Raw genomic sequence first — 18424 nt, 5'->3', positions numbered from 1 at the left:
ATTTACGCATTAGATCTGTGTTTTTTTATAAAAAAGAAATCAATGACAACCGTTTTCTTTTATGGTTGCATTTTAGTCATAGGCCTCAATTTGAACCATTGAGTAGGCTAGAGGATATCCCTCTATGCAACCTATAAAAGGCTTGCTCCAATATCATTTGATCTCTTCTTCTCTTTTCCGCTCTCACTCATAGATACCTCCAACCACATGTTCTTATTTTCTGGAAGTTTTCAACACTTCAATAGCTTCTAGCTAGTGGTGGTGTTTTGTTCTTGAGCAATCAAATACTCTATAATCCTATAGTACTTTAGATATTTGTGAGTGTGCACAAACTATAGTCTGATGAATAATTTTGAAAACCATGTGTGAAGTGATTATTTGTACCAAAATTCACTCTCCGTAAGTACCAAATTAATTTTAGGGCAATGCACCATCCATGCCTTAACTCTAGTGAAGTAACATTTTCTTGTTTTTCTTTATTTAAATTGTTTGTTTTATCACACCTTCTTTGACAAGGTTGAAGACCAATTAGAGATGTAAAATTATCTCAAATCATTTTTTAAATATAGAGATATGTATATCATGTGTATATATACTTATTGACATCTAAGAAGATACAATATGGATCATATTTTTTAAATATAAAAGTAAAATAAAAAAAATGCACTTTGTTGATGTTCAATTTCATCTTATAGGTTGAAGCTATATGGGTTATGAATACTTTAATTTGACTAAGACTTCAATGGCATTTGTAAAAAATAATAATTATAATACGAATTTGTTGACCATTTCATAAACTTTAAGAACAAATCCACTATATTGGGTTTTTATATTGGGATTCAAATTATTAGAAAATCTAGAAATATGTATATTGTGTTACATTAACATTTACTTAAAATAAAATCGCAAAGATAATTTAACCTATTTAAAAATATCGCTATATTTTAAAAATGATTTGAGTTAATTTTATAATTTTGTTGCTCACGATTTTCGCTCATGCTATGATCCAAATTTAGGTGAAAAAACCTTTCATTATAGCAAACATTTAGAAGATAGTTTCAAAGAAAGAATGCATACTTACCTGATTAAACTCTTTAGTGTGATTTGTATTCAACTCTCACCTTGATTTGTGCTTAACAATGCATGTTAGTATTATTTATAAATTTTTGTACTTGTGTAATGAAACTCGATATCATAATTTTTTGAAAATTATTAATATTTATACATGAATAATATTTTTTGATAAAAAAGGCTTCCCTCATTGTTGGATTTGAACATTTATATCAACTAAATGGCGATTTAGGTTAGATGAATTTTTGTTTTTACGTGAAGCGGCAAAGAGATATTTGTTTTTTATTGTGTAAAAAAGTTAACCCCTAAATGATTTAAGCACAATAACTGGGTTTATTGAAAATTCCACCATAATATATTATAAAATATATATATATATATATATATATATAGTTTTAAAAATAAAATAGTTAAATAAGTTGGATACTAATACTACTATTTTTCCTATCCCTATACAGAGTATTTTAAAAAATAAAATACTCAAATAAGTTGATAACATAGACCAAAACTTTTTAAGAGTATGTTTGGAGTCTCTGTTTAGATTTGTATTGCTGGACTAGTTACCTTGATATTAACTCTTCCAAGTAGAGTTTCCATTAGCCAAGGGTAAATGGTGGAGATCATCAGTGTAATCAAGAATCCACCTATCATTGGATTTAAGTTATTTAAACAAAATTTCTAGGGTCATATGGATTTATTTCATTCTCTCTCTAGTTAATCGTTTTCATTTTTTCATAAGATGAATGTTCCACAAAACAAAACCCAACCCCCCCCCCCCCCCCCAACCAACTTCAACCCAAGAAAGTTTATGCAGACTTCAAGTTCTGCCAAAATATAAGTTCTGCCACATTAGCTTCAACTTGTTTCCGTGTAGAGTAAGTGACATACAAAGTCTAGCCTCTACACCTTTGTTTCTCCTGCTGAATATAAGTTATATAACTACTTGCAGGCATTGTTTTCAACTGATTTCCTGCAACCACACCACCAAAACCAATGACTGCATCTCCTCTCTCTCTCTCTCTCTCATATAAAACTTATCTGTTCCCCTGTCAATTTTCCTCTACATCCTGCAGCTCTCTAATTTACAATGCAATCTGTACAACCCTGCATTGGCGAAGGACAAATCGTAATAACAACTAGAAGGCAGCTAAAGTTTAAGCCCGGAAGGAAGGTGACAGTGAACCACTTCCTTTGCTGGGCAATGGCGTGTTCTTTCGTGACTGTCGCTTTGTGGGGACAAGTGGAGGTTCCTCCTCAGAGTCTTCCAAAGCTGTGTCACTCTCGCTATCCTCTCCACCCTTGAATACTGGGTGGACATAAGCATTTTGGAGGTAATCTTTCAGGTTCAGGTATGGCTCTCTTGCACGTTCCAATGTATCTTTCATCATTGCTTCCTGAAAACCAACCAGAGAAGTTAAAAAGAAAGGAACACAAATAAAAAGAGAATGCAGTGAGTGATGAGATCTATTAAAGTTTAAACATTATTCTTGAAGTGCATATGGAGGACAAAAAGGAAACAAAAGTTTGTCCATTGTGAAACAATGAAAATGCTGACAGGCTGCGTTAACTATGTTGTAAATCATAGTAGTCCTTTAAAAGAAATTTACGATTTTTCTGAAAAAAATTTTAAGACTAGTATCCCTGAATTGGAAGGCAAAGGCATACAAATTATCCTTCTGCTTTCTACATTGAAGATGTAGTAAAAATGATCGTAGATCTCGAGCTCACTTTCATTTGGTCCAAGTAAACCAAGTAGGAAAATAAATCTCAAAGAAAATGCCTCTCTTTACCTGGAGAAATGTTTCATCTCCAAACTCGACTATGAATAACTAGGGGAGCATGAAAATCATGGAACGTAAGGAATAAAATTGAGGATACAAATGAAAAATGAAATTTTATTGGTTATTCACATTCAAAGAATTCAAATGGATCATCAATTTCATTAGACAAATCCAAAATGTTAAAATTTTAACTTGGAGATTTCCCTATTATCCTGTAAATTTCCAATTTGCAGTAAGTCACTACAGGGCATCAAACAATCAGCACACTGATAAAACAATCCTTCGATAAAGCATAGGGAAATAGCAACCTGATAAATGATGGAACCCATTAGTTACATTGGTTGTTAATGCAAATATATGTTGATAAAGATAGCAGAGAATATGGCAATGTCAGTATCCAACAAACCTGCAATGGGTATCTTACAAAAGCTGGCTCATAACAGGCTTTGCAAAATCTATGAAACCATATTGTAAGTACTGGGAGCATGATGAGCAAGGGGGTTGACTGGGAAGCCTCTTTTGTACTCAACAATCCCATTAGAAGCAACTGGGAGACTATTAAGGCAGCTACAATTCGCCCATGGACATCAGGCCAGAATGCTGCAGCACTTTCATATTCCTGATTGTAGACATTTATAATCTGCAGATACATTAAATAATTTAATTAGGGAAATATTTTCCAATCAGATCCATACATGCAATTTGATGTCTGATGTGCAGTAATAACTGTTACCCATCTTACCAACTTGGGTCTATGATATCTTCTACACACAAAAAATAAAAAAATTAAAAATTAAAAACAGCCCAATCTGGAACTCTGAAAATGAGGTAAAACCCTATCAGTAGACAGCTGTACCTTCGTAGAAGGTTGCTTCTAAGAGAACAATGCATAATTTTAAAAAGATGATGCTGAGATGTCTTTTCAGCATTGAAATAATTTCATAGAGAATCACTGGGAACCTTGGCCCTTGGGGGGACGAAGCTCCCACATTATTAGAGATTTTTGTTTGATGCTAGCACATAGTATTGGATTGCCGTTCCCATTAAAGATTATGCTCCCATTTGTTTCATAATTAAAACCTTTTCACAGAGAAATCAATTTTACAAGCAAGGCCTTCATTACAGTAAAACAACTTACTCATATTCCTTTATGGGATAACACAAAATTCTCTTCTGTCTTCATAAATAATTTTTCCAACATTCGTGCGGATTACATTAGCCAAAACCAATAGAGCTTACATTTTTGAGATTGAGATGAGATGTTTGAAAAATATGAAAGCCAGTAGTAGGTCACATGCAAATGTGACCAGTGCTTTAATTTCTTTTGTACAACGGATTAAATATAATCACTTACCTACATTATAAAAATATTCAAAAAATTATACATTCTAGCCCACAGAGCAAAATACCTTTTGTACTGAATATCAATTTTTACCTGATGACGAAAGACAACATATGCCAGGCTGAAGAATATTATAATGAAAGGGAGTAGAATGGGAGTAACCACAGCATATACAAGACCAAGTAAGAAATAAAGTTGTATTTGAGGCTCTCCTGTGTTGAAACCAAGGCTTCCTGGATCCATAGCCTCTTCCCTATCCTTTTCAGTCTTCACCAAGAAGAAATTTTTTAAGTGATATATTATCAAAGGTTTCAACCTTAAAATCTCCCCAGCAATACCAGCCCATCCATCCACCATTATATATGTTATAAAGAAAGTTGCCTTCATTGGTATTGAGACTCCAATTGTCTTTGGTATCCTGCACCAGAATGCATTGTTGTTTATTGAATGTGTTGGACTTAAATCAGCTCCTGAAAATACTTCCAGAAGAAAACAAGCGATGACAAGCACCGTATAAGCTCAGATCATATTATACCAGAAATATCAGTTACAATGCTCATAACAACGCAAAATTACAGGTAATATTACATCCACACAGCTGGTGCATGAATTTTTATTAGGAACTATAAACTGCCTTGGACTTGTACCTTAATTTTTGCTTATGTCAACCACCTTATCTAAAAGCTTAAACTGTTACGTTGTGGGCCCATAATGTATATCAAGCTTTAACACTCCCTTGCACGTACATAGCATGTGGAGAGATAAACAAACGATAACATCAGGGAATACATCAATTTTTAAACATCACACAATAAATGCGGGCAACAAGATTCAAGACTAGAACCCAGGACCTCCAGGTACCAGAAATATATATTAAGCTTTAACTGCTTGTTGTCTTTATTGCCTACTTCACAGTAGCGGTATACTTTATTTCTTCATTTTTATTGGATTACTTTACCTAAAAGCTTAAGCTATTAGGTTGTGGGCCAAGAATGTATATCCAGCTTTAACTGCTTCCCATCTTTATTTCCTACTTCACATTGGCGGAATATTTTATTGCTTCTTCTTTCCTTTGTAATATTTGTTGGGAATAATGAACAAATTCCCGAAACCTGTGAGAAACAAAAATAGAAGAAAAATAACGCCAAAGAAAAATCAATCACACGCACAAGACAATATTTACTTGGTTCGGCAATTTTGCCTACGTCCACGGAGTTGCAGGGATTTCAATATTATCAGGAAGAAAACACAGAGGGTGCAGTGATACAATGCTCTCCCTCTCTCTCTCTCGCAGGTACAACCACGCCAACCCTAATCACCCGAAAGCAATCCTTTTTATATGTTGCGCCTAGGGTTCCATTCCGAATGGGCTCCAAAAAATTTCCCGAGGGCAACGCCCCCGGACCCCCACAGCCCAAGCCTTCACTCCATGGACTAAACCTTAGGATAGAAATCTCTAATTAAATAGAGGTCGGGTCATCATCCAAATTAAAACACAATTAAGCTCCACAAAAGCCCAACAATATTCTGCATGAATTGTCAACAGGCTTAACTTATACAGCCTAATCAACCAAAGCTACTGGTTTTTTATGAATTACAAAGTAAAAATAAAATGACAACAAAGCCAATATGTAGTTATGCATCTAATTTCAAGGAACATGACTACAGGGACACTCCATTATGTTCAGGGAATAGAAGCAGCTAATTTGAGGTCATGGATACAAGGAAAATCAAAGAAACAGCTAATAACAGCAACTTAAAATAGTTTATTAGGATTTTCATACCAAAACAAGAAAATTGTCAAGTTTTGGGGCTAGTAAATACATTCCATAACTACAGATATATGACAGGATCATACTCATTTGCAGACTGATGGATGAAATTATTCAGCTGTTGAAATGCAGTTCCAGTGATTATGCTCCCAAGGAACACATTAATAAATTGGAAAATATAATATCTAGTTGCAGATCTCCTCTCTAAAGCTGACATTGAGATAAATCCTTCAAATTTTGACATTAACATCAATATTGTAGGAAGGAATAAAAGAAAAATCTTCAAAGCAATTCCTGGAAGAAAACCTTGGATGAATGACTTGACGACTTTTCTGCAAGAAAAATTCAATGGTATTGACATATATAAGTACTAAAATATTAAATTGCCAATAAAAAATTGGTTAGCGCGATAACATGGATCAGTCTTACAGTTATCGTAATGTTCAATGACTAATAATGATCAATGGAAACAGTCACATAAGCTATACAAGAGCAAACTAAGGATTGTAATTTTTGTGTAAAACCATCAACTTCTGCTTGTCTTACATCTAAATCAGTAAATGACATGGTGAAACAAGGATGTCCACAGCGTGCCAACCAAATTGCTGGATAATTTCTAATCTTATGTTTCTACCCAAAGTACTTTCTAGATCTACTTCACGACTTCCAAATGCCCTTTTGTCCTTATCTTTTATTAGGTGCCTAGTGTTTATGATTGTTCTAAAAGAAATGAAGCAAAATGGTTGAGTTAGGAAATTGTGTGGGGTCTACCCAATGTTTATGCAGAGCAGCACAATAGATCTAATATGAACACTGTCAGCTTTCATATAATAAAACAAAGTGCTGCTAACACCTTCTAGGTTTCTTCTCCTTCATCCACAAAATGAGCTAAACGAAAAAAGAGGACTTCATGGATAATGTGTCAGGTATCCATAAAAGCATTTGACCACAATTATTAGATTGGTTTCATGAACCCCATCCCACAAAAGTAAGCTGGTAACCCCTAATTAAAATACTATAGGGAATCATTCATAACATAAAAATAACAGAGTGGTGACCACCCACATGGGTCAAGTAATCACGAGACAATAAGCATGACTCCTGAGGTCTAGAAGTTTGTTAAAATACTAATAAATTTATAACTCTTGCACATTGACAAAATAATAGCACTCTCTCTCTCACGCACAAAAAAAAAAAAAAAAAATTGTTGTTAGTTGCCTGAGATCAAGCCTTCTCCTTCTCCATTATGTCATTTTCCTAACAAATCTACTTGCTAAGCTAAATGAATTTAATAATATGGATTTTTGTTGTTAAGGTCTATTTTCATATTTCTAATGTATATTAAATTATTTGCCATTGTTATACCTTATCCATCAAAGAATATAATATAGAAACAGAAAGAAGTTCTCCAATGGCATGGTAGGGTTCCCAAATCAATTGGGATTTTATTTGTTGTGTTAGAATTCCCAAATCAATTAGGATTTCTATTTAATGTTATGATTCCCAAATCAATTTGGATTTCTATTTAATGGGCTAAGATTCCCAAATCAATTAGGATTGAGCCCAGTAAGGACATGGATGGGATTTTTTACATTCCTAATAGGCATAAGATTCCGTACACTATACATATGTAACCCTATGGGGCTTTCACATACAAGAAATAACATAATTTGAGCCTTCAGCTTATTTTTTGAGTCAAATCCCCTTGAACTGATCTCCATTTTCTCTTTTTTATTTTCCATCTTTTCAATTTCCCCAATTTCTATATGATAAAACCCTAGGGACTTATCACTTGGAATCAGAGTTGGTGTTTTTTATGGATGTTGTTAACCTGCTGACAAAAGCAAGATCTTGAAATTCTTGATCTTCACTCATATGCAATGGCTTCAGAAAATTTAGTAGAGTCCCAAATGGAAGCTTAGATAAAGCTGAACTTAGCTATATGTTTAAGCCTCAATTCGAAGCGATCCATGCATCCTTCTTTAAACTACTTAGTACAACTTCCAATAAAGAGAGAGAAGATGACGCCTCTAGATAAGCTAATCGAAAGGAGCATCTAGACATGTGCGAAGGAGGTTACCAAGGAAAGCATGATAATGGTCTTTCTCGTATGAAGGTGGAATTTCGTTGGTGGGATAGTGATGACCCTATTGATTGGGTTTCGAGGGCTAGAAAATACATTCACTTCCACCGTACTCCAGAAATATCTAAAGTTGAAATTAATACTATTAGTCTGGATAGTGATGCTATTCAATTGTACTAGTTTGAAGCTTGTTATGGAATGCCTTCACGTGGATAATTTTGTTTTTGGATTTCTTGTACTATTTGGACCACTGGATATGAGAATATTATTGGAGAGCTTGCCAAAATATGCCAAACTAGCGCTATCTTGGAGTACTATACACAATTTGAGTGGTTATCAAATAGAACTAAAGATCAGAAGGAAATCCAACTTGTCAATACTTTTATTAAAGGTCTCCTACTTGAGATTCTGGTGAGGTCAATGTGCATCAGCCATGAACAATGACTACTGCAATTTCCTTTGCACAGTTAGAAGAAGAGAAGTTGGGAGAAGAACGATGTTACTCTAGCAAGACCATTAGCAAACAAAATGTCAGCATTGCAATCACACCACCTACTCCTTGCCATCCTGCTACCAAACAATTGACTCAAGAGAAACTTAAGGAGCAAACAACAAGCATTTGTGTTGGAGTTGTGATGAGAAGTGGCACATGGGACACTGTTGCAAAAAGGGTTGACTCTTGATGATTGAACTGGTAGAGAAGCCATAGGAGGTTGAGGATGATTGTGATGATTTAGATCAGGAAGGTATGACAGATATTTATAATGAATCTATCGCTTCTTTAGTTCATGCTTTAGCTGGGTATGCTAATCCTCAAACCATGAAAAATAATGGCATCCTAAAATGCCAACTTGTCACTATCTTAATTGATATGGATAGCAATAATAAATTAGTGGATACTAAAATTGCTAAATGACTAACTTGAAGCAATTTGAAAAGTTTGAAGTGAAAGTTGCAGATGGAAGGACCTTGACATGTCAGAAAAAGTGTCCAAAGGTTAAACTTACTTGAGGTGCCAAACGCTCCCGTTGATGTGAGCTTTTACGGAAGATCAACCTATTATCCCTAGAGTAACTTTTATCCATTGAGCAACAACCTTTCCACTCGACACCATCAGATCATTAAGACCGACTTTTGTCCAAGCCATCGTATAACGAAGCTTCTTAAAAAGAAGTGACATTGTAGCCTAGTACAAATTTGAGCACTAGAGGAGTTACAACATCAATCTAGTCAAGAAGAAAGGCTAGAATCTCTTATTTGATAATTTTTTGATTTGTTTGTGGAGCCCCAGGGATTTGAACCTCAGCAAACATAGGATCATTACATTGCTCTATTGCTCCGTAGTCTCCCTAATAATGCTCGTCCTTAACTTATCCTTATTTTCAAAAAGCAAAAATAGAAAAGATAGTGAAACAAATGCTAGATGTTGACATAATTGAATCCAGTATTAGTCCATATTCTTTTGCTACCTTAATGGTGAAGAAGAAGAATGGTTCTTGGTGGCAGATGGTGTTGATTGTCGAGCACTGAACAAGAGCAATGTGAAGGATAAAAATCTTATCCTTATTGTGGATGAGTTGTTAGATAAGTTGGGTGGTGCCTAATTGTTCACCAAACTCAACTTGAGACCAACTATCACTAGATTTGGGTACATGAGGATGACATTCAGAGTTGCATTCAGAATTTATGATGGCCATTACAAATTGTTGGCTATGCCTTTTGGGTTAACCAATGCACCTTCCACCTTCCAAAATCTCATGAATTACATTTTCTGACCTTACCTACGCAAGTTTGTTCTCATATTTTTTTATGATATCCTGCTACATAGCTCGTCTCTGGAAGACCATGTATCTTATTTGGGAATTGTACTCACCACTCTGTGTAAGCATCTTTTGTTTGTCAAGAAATCTAAATGCAACTTTTCTCAACTGTATGTGGAATACCTTGGGCATATTGTTTCCCAAAGAGGTGTTTTAGTTGATCCTTCTAAAATACAAGAAATGATAGACTAGCTTATTCCACAAACAATCAAGATGCTATGAGGATATTTGGGGTTGACTAGTTACTACCAAAAATTTGTCAAGGATTCATGGAAAGTTTAGTACTACCAACTACTCTACTGAAAAAGGAGGTTAATGTAAAGTTTTCGATTACTGACAAAAGTGATTGATGATGAATGTGTTCAGCATTCACAGACTCACAAACGGACTCATGAATAGACTCTTTTACAAACTCACAGACAAACTCTTAAACAAACTCACACGCAGATACTGTCAAGAACTATCACAGACTTACAAAAAGACTCACAAACAGACTTTGCCACAGACACGTGAACAGACCCTGTCAGAGACTCATGAATAGACTCTCTTACAAACTCACAGACAGACTTTTTCATAGACTCACACGAATACACTATCAAAAACTTTTTCACGGACACTGTAAAATTATTGTCTAGATTAGTGTGCATTCTTGGTAAACTTGCTGAGCTAATATGTTTTGAATTATTTCCTATTTTATTAATTGATATCTTAGACAAATTGCTAACTTTCCATTGATATCGTAGACAAATTGCTAACTCTCCATGTCAAAGCTTTAATGTTCAAAATTTAAATTGGTGAATCAAAAAGATTCAATCAAACGGCTAGGAGTTTCCTTCTTTGGATATCACAGCAATGTTCATTGCCATGTGCAATGATCCTCAAGCTCGATCATGCATTGACTATAGAATCCAGAAGAGGCAAGTAGGGAACTCAACCAACATTCTATGTATACTAGCCAAAGTAGACCAAAGAAGGGAACAACACATGAAGAAATAGAATTACACATGTTTGAGTTTCATGCTGCTGTTTGTTTAATTTGGTTATATTACTATTGTAATTCTCGTTCTATGGTTTTATTGTCTTATTCTACCTAATAGGTTGAGTCCTTCGTGAAGGCTCTCTAGACTCACATATTATGAATAGTCAAATTGTGGGTGTGAGTTAGGAAAAAACCTCAGAGGTTTACTATATCATTGTTATTCTTTTGGGTGTAATCCCAATTGGGATTGTGTATCCTTCCTGGAGTGCTTCGGCATTGTGTTTTCTTGGGTGTAATCCCAATTGGGATTGTGTACTGGAGTGCTTCGGCACTGTGTTTTCTTGGGTGTAATCCTAATTAGGTCGCGTGTCCTGGAGTGCTATGACACTAAGATTGGCCAAGGGTCATATCAAGGTTGTGTTGACCCCATAGGGCTTTGTGTTCTTGGGACTATGACATGGATTGTGGGTAGCTATCTAACAATGCAGGACTGTTGTCCTGGAATTTGTAATACCATGGATATTAGTGAAAAGCTCAAACTTGTTGGTTTGAGGAGTAGACGTAGGTTAAGAGACCGACCCACTATAAAAAAAAAATTTGTCGTGTCACTTTTATCCTTTTTTTACTTTAGATTTTGATTGCACTATATATCAATCATCCTTAATTAATCAAATTAATGATTAAATCATGGTTGTGAATCTTATATTGTGATTGTATATTTCATATTAATCATTCTTAACAAACCATCTTAATAATTGGGTAAATAATATTGTGATCATCATAAGTTTCCTTGATCAACCAACTCATTGTTTGGATAAGTTGAATTTTTATTGAATACTTTAGCTGATTCATTTTAACAAGAAAGCAAGCATAATTTGTTTTAAAGGTTGAAGTTTAATATCACTCAATTCACCCACCTCTTGGGTGCCTAATTGGATCAATAAATGCATTCAAATGGAGTGAGGAAGTTGAACAAACCTTCTTGTCAGGCTTAAGTATGTAATGTCCATTATACCAATTCTTGCCTTGTTACAACAAGTTCATCATCATTGAGTCTAATGCATCAAGAGTTGGCATCGGTGCAGTTTTAATGCAAAATAGAGGCTCTTTCTCAACCCCATATAAACATGTCTGTTTTTAACAAAGAGATGCTACCCACTGTGCATGCAGTTACAAAGTAGAGATTGTATTTAATTGGCTAGCATTTCCAAATCCGAACTAATCACCAGAGCCTAGTATATTTTTTGGAGCAATGACAAAAGTGGGTATCTAAGTTGTTGGGCTGTGACTGAGATTATTTGCAAGAAAGGGGGCGACAATGCGGTGGAAAATGCACTCTTATGTCTTTTTGAGCAAGTTGAACTTGTAGCTATTTTTGTACCAAGATGGCTGCATGTACTACTCTTGACCAAATCACAAAGGAATGGTAGCAAAATCAAGAGACTGGAGATATTATCCCAAGGCTACGAGAAGGGCCAAGTTCAGTCCCTATTTACTTTTGGGACTCTTTAAACTTACTATATAAGGGGAGGATTCTATTAGTTCCTAATTCACCCCACAAGCAAACCATACTGCAAGAATTACACACATCACCAGTTGTAGGTCTAGATTTCGTAGAGCCTACAAGCACATATTTCAAGAGTTTTACTGAAAGGGGATAAAGAGTGAAATCAAGAAGTGTGTGACAAGAATTAATGTTTGTCGATGACAGAAGGATGAAACAAGGGCATATCTAGGCCTTCTACAAACCGTTTCTATTCTAGAGGAAGCTTGGACTGATATCCCCATGGATTTCATGGAGAGACTGCTATCTTCTCATGGTAAATCTACTATTTTTTTTGTTGTGGACCATCTCAAAAATATTATCATTTTTGTGCTATAACTCACCTTTATATTGCTAGTGGTGTTGCCCATACATTTGTTAAGAAAATTGTTAAGTCACATGGAATTCCCAAACTATTGTAAGTGATTGTGATAGAGTCTTCTAGAAACTTTTGTAAAGAGCCTTTTCATTTGCAAGGAACATAATTGAATATGAGCAATGCAAATTATCCACAATCAAATGGACAACATGAAGTTGTTAATAGGTGCTTGGAGACTTATTTTTGTTACTTTGCTAGCTACAAACCGAAGGATTGAGTGCGATGGTTTCCATGGGTAGAATGGTGTTACAATACCACTTATCATTCCTCCACCAAGTTGACTCCATTCGAGGTTGTTTATAGTCGAGCTCCTTTTGTCCTTGCTAGATATTCAAGGTATCATAATTGAATATGAGCACTGTAGATCGTCCACAATTAGATGGACATAATAAAGTTGTTAATAGGTGCTTGGAGACTTATCTTCGTTGCTTTGCTAGCTACAAACTGAAGGATTGAGTACGATGGCTTCCATGGGTAGAATGGTGTTAATGTGTTACAATACCACTTCTCATTCCTCCACCAAGTTGACTCCATTCGAGGTTATTTATGGCTGAGCTTTTCCTGTCCTTGCTAGATATTTAGGGGATCCTCTATATAATTAATCAAGTTGACAAGGAGTTACATGATTAGGAGAAAGTACATCAGATCCTCAAGGAAAATCTTGTTCCACCTTAAGCTTGTTTGAAACAGCAAGTTGACAAACATCATAGTGAAAGGGAATTCTCAAAGGAAGATTGGGTTTTTCTCAGGCTACAACCCTATAGATAGATATTTGTGGTTCAATCTGCAATGAGGTTAACTCCTCGGGTTTGTGGGCTTAATAAGATTCTGAAGCAAATAGGCCTTGTTGCTTATTGTCTTGACTTACCAATAGGTTCTAAGGTATATCCAGTTTTTTATGTCTCTTGCACTTGCTGGTGAGGCTCAAGGGCAGCCGCAAGCAATTCTTGATCGCCAAGTGGTCAAACGTAGAAGTTGAGACATCATAGAAATTTTAGTTCATTGGTGTCACTTCCTAGTTGAAGAGGCAACTTGAGAAACTTGTCAATCCTCGGGGAAGAACTTTTCAGAGTTTATTGTTGCTCAAGCTCAGCCTTGAGGACAAGACTGTTGAAGGGGGCGGGGAGTGTTAGGATTCCCAAATCAATTAGGCTCCATTTAATGTTGTGACTTCCAAATCAATTTGGGTTTCTATTTAATGTATTAGGATCCCAAATCAATTAGGATTTCTATTTAATGCTATGATTCCCAAATCAATTAGGATTTATATTTAATGTTTTAGGATTCCCAAATCAATTAAGATTGAGTCCATTAGGGACTTGGATTGGGATTTTTTACATTCCTAATAGGAGTAGGATTCCTTATCCTATACATATGTAACCCTATGAGGCTTCTTTATTCAAGCAATAGCATAATTTAGAGCCTTTGGCTAATTTGGAGGCAGATCCCCTTAAAGTGATCAACCCTATTTTCTCCTTTCATTTTCCATCCTTTCAATTTTTCCAATTTCCCTATTACAAATCCTTAGCGTCTTATCATGGCAAACTTTGAGCTTCTTCCTTTCATATGTGGTATACAGAGTGTGTGTGTATATCAGTCCAAAAGTTGCCATTACATGATAATAACAACTTCGCAATTTTGCCTATTACCTACTTACACAATCATAAGTCATAGTGTGTTAATAAAATGTATCACAAGCATGCCAACTACAATAGAAACTAAAATATCCTGATGTTCTATATGCACTTAAGGTTGTGTTCGGGATCATGGATTTTAAACTTTGGATTTTGATTTGTGGATAGACACAGTCCGGTATAAGTCATTGCATGTTAATAAAATGTAGAACACGCAACCAACTAGAACAAAAACAACACTAGCTTGATGATTCTATATGCACTAAGGTTGTATTTGGGAGCATGGATTTTGAATGTTGGAGTTGCATTTATGTGGATTTAGACATGCAAACAATTGAGAAGTAATGAAACTAAAACATAGCATTCATATAAATTATTAGAAAAGAAATCACAAAATCCATAATTTCCAAGAGATGTGGCAAGAGTTTCTCAAGATATGACAATGGCAAAAGCTGACATTCTATGAAAATAACAGTTTTAAATTATTTTCCAACTTGCTCACACAATTATAACATGTTGCTAAAATGTTGCACAACCATACCAAGTGGAATAGAAACCGAACTAACTAGATGATTTTAGACTTAAACATAATATTCTCAACACAGTCACCAATGACAATGTAATTAAAACATGCAAAAGTTTAATTGCGATATTCATATTTCACATGAACTGGTCGGGACAAATGCATTGCTATCTCTTAATCTAGCAATTTCAAGAATCAATTGTTCAATTTAATTTATGAAAGTAATGTCATCCAATGAATGTGTTTACTTTTTAAAAGAGCCCAAAAAATACCTATCTTAAATTGTGTGGAAGAAAGCACAGTATTGCAAAAATCCCAAGTGGTGTCAGATTTCCATAGGATATGAAAATATGACAAAATTTAGTAACACAGCATAATGCTATATTTTAACAAACATGGCAACAATGAAATATTTTTGAATGCAGAGACCACATTGCAAGGCCTCAAGATAAGAAAAATATAAAGGGCAGGGAGGAGGAGGTTAAGATGGTGATAATATGATGGCGATGATGTTTGTAATGATTATGGCAAACTTACATTTCAATTATGGGCTTCAGAAAAGGCACAGCTTTCTCAATTCCTTCGATGTTTGCAAGGGACTGTACAAATGCAATGGGAATCATGAAAAAGAAGGTGAGGAAGAAGAATGCAACGGCAATGATTAGCCTTCTAACTGTGAGCAAAACATATGGAATTGCCAGGTTATCCCAATATACATCACGGGGCTCTGGAGCCCACTCAGTTATCCAAATGGTTGGATTTCTATATAATTGAGTTTGTGCAGAAACGGCAGCACCCCATCGATTTTTGAAGGAAACAAAAGCTGCTGGCATGATAGATTTATGGTTGCTCATAATCTTATCTCTTTCTCTGTTTATCTGAGAATTTTGTTATTCAAAAGAATAAAAGCAATTAATCATTCTCCAAAATGCCAACAAAGAAAGGAAGCATAGCACTAAACACATATTTCTAAACTTGCACAATTTATTCCACATTGCATCTGAAGTTTCAGAGGGATCACACAGTCCAATTTTTGGCAAAAATATCTACAATACTATTCATGCAAAAGTTGAGACAAACCTGCTCAAATTATTAGAGTGAGAGGAGAGTTTATCCTTTTGGGCGATATAATTTTGTATTAAACTTACAACCACATCATTTGACCTCTTTTCTTATAAACTAAACTAGCTTGCAATGCTTACTAGCAAACCTGCCCACCTGCCTGACCCAAATCCAAAAGAAGTAGCCAGAGTCCTCACCCCAAACCTGAAAGATAAAGCTAAGCAGCCAAACTAGCCGACCTATACCCATTTGGATACAAACAAATGTGGCACTTGTCTGTCAATGAACCAGTTGAAATCTTGTCACTTCCAAAGAACTGATTTGTCGCAGTTTTTGGTTCTCTGTGATATCGAGCTACAAAATTGTGTTCAACTGGAGGAAGTTTATAAACCTTGAGCAACACCATGCATATTACAAATCAATGTTTTTCAGCATCACCATCTTATGGACAGTGCACTAATCAACTGTGTAGGGCTTTAAGAAACAATCTAACTCATAAACGACTGCTTGAGTTCAAATGAAAATCCCCCACAATGAGATAAAGAAGAAAATAATTAGCAGGACAGGCAATAAGCCTTAAAATTTCAGACCATTTTTGGAAAATAACAGCAAAACATCTGTGAGTTGCAAGTATCATTTCTTCTATTATATTTTTATAATGGTAGTATATGTGTGCATGGTATTGTGTAAATAGTAAAAGAAAGCTAAGATTCTTGTTCTAGAAGCCAAAAAGAAAAACAGTACAAATTGGAAATACAAGAAAAACACAAAGTCAAAGAGTGGCACATACTTTTCTTGATAGCCTCTCAATCTTGGCTGTATAAAAATCAATTGCATCAACTCTAATTCCCCAAAGGCCAAGAAAACCAGTCTGCTAAGAGGAAAAGAAATTCCTCACAGACCGTTAGAAGTTTGGAAAGTAAAAGTGAGAAATAAAGTGATTTCATATTCTTCTTTATAACACTAATGCCAATATATATCAAGTAATTGCAGGGCTTTAGCAATCAATACCTTCAAAGATGGCCTCTTAGATTCGTCTCGAGAATATTTAAGTTGATAGAAGTCAAGCCAATTGCGCATTTTTTTCTTCTCATTTACTAATGTAGTTACTTCATTTGCATTATATACAACCTGCATGCAGATCCCTAAATAGATTTAGAAAGAATACTTCATCTTGGAATAACTAACCATTTCAGTGCATGAATATAATTTACATAAAAAAGAAACAGATGGACCCTGTCAACCATATTAAGATTGTATTTGTAAAAAAAAGTGAAACAACATTGTGGAAAATGAACTTGGATGTCTTATTACACAGCATGTATTCAGAAAAGTGATTTGAAAGTTCATTTGTAAATGAAACATAGAACAGAGAAAAGTTATGATTTCAAATTAAAAAAAAAAAAAAAACACTTTTCTATGGGGATTGTCGAACTTAAGATTTCAATGTGTCTAGTGCAAGGTTTGGATGCCCAAACTTTCCTATAATACTTATGAGAGACTCATTTAAAAGTAAACAAAGCTAGCTAAATCTTAGAGTTGCCATAAAATTTACATGATCATTCCCATAAGCTCATCTGAAGTACAAAACACTACAATATAAGTCAAAATTCACCTCAAACACAAAAATAAATTTTCATTTTCACCCTGTAGAGAAATATTATTGCGTACTCTTTCTATGCCTCTTTAGAGTTCACATTGATCAAACTAACTTGCCCCTCCCTTGCAGATGAAAATTTAAAACAAAAGGAGAGAAGATATGTACTAAAACTGCATGTTAATCATTTACAATTTTTAAAGGTAATAAAAAATAAATTAAAGAAAACTGATATGAGCACAGCCAGTATATGAAAACTGCAACCTTAAACCACATTACTGAAAGGTAGATTTTATTCTTAACGGAGAGTTAAGAAAGTTAGGAACTCCAACAAGATTAATTACACAAGAAAAGCTGAAGGCAAGAGGACAACTCAAACTGGTCATTGGACTTTGAAATGTCCATGTACTCAACCCAAACTGATATGATCACTGGAGATCACTGGGCCCAGCATGCTTGAAAGCACATCAAATCTTGGGCAAACCAAGCTGAGGTGAGGTCACCTAAGGAAGCATCAGCCAACATTATGTAAATGGTCATTTTATGATTTTGTCCCTAGTTAAAAAAATAATCTCAAGCTTGGCCCCAAAAGAAAGAGAAGAGATAGATAAATCAACAGACTAGAGAGAGAAAATAGGGAGGGGGAGAGAGTACATAAAGAAGAGAATAAGAGAATAAAGCACAGAAGAAGAAAGGAGGAGACATGAGAAAGAGGGAGAGAATCAGATGCGAGGAAGAAGAGGAGAAAGACTCCCTTAAGTGAGAGAGAGAGAGAGAGAGAGGGAGAGAGTGAGAGAGTAATGCGAGACTCAATTAAACATCCAAAAATTAATTATCC

General features: G+C 35.0%; 1 protein-coding gene across 8 annotated transcripts in view; it reads right to left on the bottom strand.

The window, feature by feature from the left end:
* Positions 1-1876: 1876 nt before the first annotated feature.
* LOC131149437 (CSC1-like protein At3g21620) overlaps positions 1877-18424 on the bottom strand; it is a 125704-nt gene continuing 109156 nt past the window's right edge. For 5 of the 8 annotated variants that reach the window (XM_058099874.1, XM_058099875.1, XM_058099878.1 and 2 more), the window contains exons 6-12: positions 17001-17120; positions 16780-16860; positions 15465-15805; positions 6053-6298; positions 4288-4612; positions 3259-3492; positions 1877-2465 (exon numbers count right to left, since the gene is read on the bottom strand). In XM_058099874.1, the coding sequence (XP_057955857.1) occupies positions 2226-2465; positions 3259-3492; positions 4288-4612; positions 6053-6298; positions 15465-15805; positions 16780-16860; positions 17001-17120 (1587 nt within the window). In that variant the 3' untranslated portion in view covers positions 1877-2225. The remainder of the gene's footprint in view (positions 2466-3258; positions 3493-4287; positions 4613-6052; positions 6299-15464; positions 15806-16779; positions 16861-17000; positions 17121-18424) is intronic. The other 3 variants (XM_058099877.1, XM_058099876.1, XM_058099880.1) reach the window with 3 other exon arrangements.

This window comes from Malania oleifera, chromosome 2 (genome assembly GCF_029873635.1).
Source record: "Malania oleifera isolate guangnan ecotype guangnan chromosome 2, ASM2987363v1, whole genome shotgun sequence".
Taxonomy (NCBI): domain Eukaryota; kingdom Viridiplantae; phylum Streptophyta; class Magnoliopsida; order Santalales; family Ximeniaceae; genus Malania; species Malania oleifera.
Note: the sequence above shows the minus strand (reverse complement) of the source record. Positions and strands in the feature narration are given on the sequence as shown.